Genomic DNA, 3,197 nt, shown 5'->3' with positions numbered 1-3,197 from the left:
AACGTAAGTAACGTAAGTAAGTAAGTACGTAGACGTAAGTAAGACGTAGAGAGTAGAGACGAGAGTAGTANAGAGTGAGAGAGAGAGCAGAGAGAGAGANGAGAGAGAGAGAGAAAGAGATGACGGAGGTAGAGGGCAGAGGCGAGACGGACGAGGGTCAGTCGGTGACAGAGAGATGAAGGCTGAAGGCGCGTGGGGGGATAGCGGGGAGAAGAACGAAAGGAGGGGAACCGAGTGCCGGTTCTACGTTCATTCATAAAACGAAGGCGGAGAGCGACAAGGAACGAATTGTTAGTGGCACTCGCACAATCACCAGCTCGGCCAACGCGCTCTCCGCTTGCCAACGCCGTTGAGAGCGAGGAATATCCATGAAGCGTCTCACGGGGTTGCCATTGCTTGGACAGTTATTCGACAGTTTTAATTTATGGCTTATATAATTGATAAAAGATTTATATAGATAATCTCGTAAGCTCTTGAGAATCATCGATTTAAAACGAGCATATAAGACATGTCTGTTGGCATGCTAATTACTTTAACGTAATATAATAAATAATAATTTAGAATAATTTTGAGTATAACTTTGTACATCTTGAATATACAATTTCGTTATAATTGTAATTAATTTTAGTACGAGACTCGGATAATTACATAAGTATTATAAATTTTATTATTATTGATTTATATTTCAGAAATATATGAAGATGAAATACTTTGTTCGTTTATCTAAATTTTCGAGTGCCAATCACGGAAAAGTGATTAAAATAACAAATATGAAACAAAATTGATACATTTTTTTTTACTTATTCTATTGTGTATCATTATTGTGTATATAGAAATGCTAATTTACCTTTATGGATCTATGGTCGATGGGATAGCCGCTCTTTCTGGTTCCAGGACTTTCTTCGTAGAAGTCCTGTTCCTCTTCATAGTCGTACAGAGATTCCATGTCCATCTTGACTGTAAAAGAAATTACTTATTAATTACAAGGTATCAAAACAAAATAACCACTGATATATAAATATATAATATTATCCAAATTATACCGTGTGAATGTATGCAAGAAAATATGGATTAAATTTTCGGGCTTGCGGCTTTGCCTGGATCACATGACACGACGTCCCAATTATAATTTTATACCGACTTCGCCTGCTTGGCACGATATTCTGGTTCGCGAGATACATTTATTTATCAACCATTAAATAGTTCACTTTTAGGTACGCGATCGATATCATCCGGTAAAGAACGAACCGTGATAATATGAATGAAGCGAATATTTTAATAAGTAATTATATCTCATCATCCTTATTTATTCTGCTAATGCAGTAAATATAAAATATTCTAGGAGTTTCGATTTTAACTTAAATAATTGATTCTTAAACAATCTATAAATCAATTTTTTTTATTTTCAGAAAATATTATTTAATATTATATGGTTTAAGTTTTTCGTTACTCAAGTAATAATTTAGCAATTAGAATTAGTTCAAATGGATTTTTTAAATATAGACGGCAACAACAATTACATTTCTATTTTTGTTTAAACAATATGTAAATTTAATTTAGTTCAAAATTTTTTGAATTTTTTGAAATTTTCTTTAGACTTTTTATTTAAAGGAGAATTTGTTTAAAGGTAAAAATGTTTAATGAAGAAGTTAAACTTATGTATTAATTGGAAGGAAACTATTGTTTCGTATGGAGCGATGTAAAGTGTAAGAGGTATTCGAATCCGCGACGAAGATCAGGTTACTCCGGCTGGAACCCCAGCCGCCAGATGGTAGACGGAAAACTGTTGAGCTACCTCGACTCTCACGACCCTTTACACGCAGCTAAAATATGTCTACAAGAAGTTTCAAAAATGTACGAACGGTAAAACATGGAGCTTCTTTAAGGCATGGGAAAAAGCATGGATTTTCGAAAATCATTTCTATCTAGGTTTTCAATTTATCATTCATGCAAAAAATGATACTGTTTCGTAAATACACTTTAAAAACATCGTTCAATATAATCGCATTATTTATAATATTATACGCACTCTTTATAATATTACACGCTATCATTATTCATAAACTTCATTTCGTTGTACAATAACAACTATTTATGTGACTTACCTCCTAATGCAACAAATACAATTCTTGAAAAAGATATTAATTTCAAGATTATAGATGCCCTTTGTAATTAAAGCTATTATATTAAACGTGATTAATAATAAACATAACAATAAATGTGAGACTCTTAATAGCTCAGTGATATAAATTCAACTAAATGAAATAATTGCTTAACATCAGATTGATAGAACTTATCTCGTGAATTTATCTGCACCCCTGCCGGGAAGTTCGACGGCGATAAAGAAAGCTAATTAAAGCGGATTAGCTCATTTGCTTTCGTAATTATCTTCATCCATAATTATCGCACGACAGTGATTGATATTTTGAAGATAATGTTCTTTGATAAAATCTTACTTAGCAGAAATTATTACATAGCAAGTTTTCTTAAACATAGTTTAAAGAAAAATAATAAATCATCACATCTTTTATCTAACAATGTGAATAGCAAATGTTATCACGAGAAAGTTAAGATTAGTTTCAAAATTCTCCATCTGTGCATAATATGTTTGATATGAAAGCATGTTTGAAGCTTATAGTGATGCATTTCGATATGAGAATTTCGGAATGTCATCAGAATTTCTTCTTATTTTTAAAATAAGTTATTAAAGTAATATTTCCGAGATTATATATCATTTGTTTTTCTTCTCTCATCTCATCTTGACATTTTTATCTATAACAGTTATAATTATATAGTGTCTCACAACTACCGTATTTCCTCTTAAGACATATTCTTGAGATAATTTTGAGACGACGAAAATCCTAATACGAAAATGTCAAGACTACATAATTTTTTAAATTATAAATTAATTTTAAATGCTTGTAAGTAAATTTTATTTTTATTTTCTCTATTATTATTTTTGGATTCTTTTGAACATTCGAAAATCTTGATATGAAAATATCGTAGTTTTCGAATTACACATTATCTTTAACCAATTATAATTCAAAAACTATTGTAGCTTCGACATTTTTGTATTAACTTCTCGTTTCAAAATTATCTCAAGAATATGTTCTTAAGAGAAAATGCGGTAATTATGAAACACTCTGTATGTGCTGCTTGATTATATAAAATATAAATATTTGAAATAAATGAAACGA

The 3,197-nt window shown here is 30.9% G+C and overlaps 1 protein-coding gene across 1 annotated transcript in view; it reads right to left on the bottom strand.

The window, feature by feature from the left end:
• The window catches only part of LOC105617489 (ETS-like protein pointed), a 113,067-nt gene extending 112,115 nt beyond the window's left edge, over positions 1 to 952 (bottom strand). The window contains exon 1 of the mRNA XM_012199045.1: positions 848 to 952. Within this exon, the coding sequence (XP_012054435.1) occupies positions 848 to 952 (105 nt within the window). The remainder of the gene's footprint in view (positions 1 to 847) is intronic.
• Positions 953 to 3,197: the final 2,245 nt, after the last annotated feature.

Source organism: Atta cephalotes (genome assembly GCF_000143395.1).
Source record: "Atta cephalotes unplaced genomic scaffold scaffold00013, whole genome shotgun sequence".
NCBI lineage: Eukaryota > Metazoa > Arthropoda > Insecta > Hymenoptera > Formicidae > Atta > Atta cephalotes.
The sequence above is the reverse complement of the archived record's forward strand: the minus strand, read 5'-3'. Positions and strand labels throughout refer to the sequence as shown.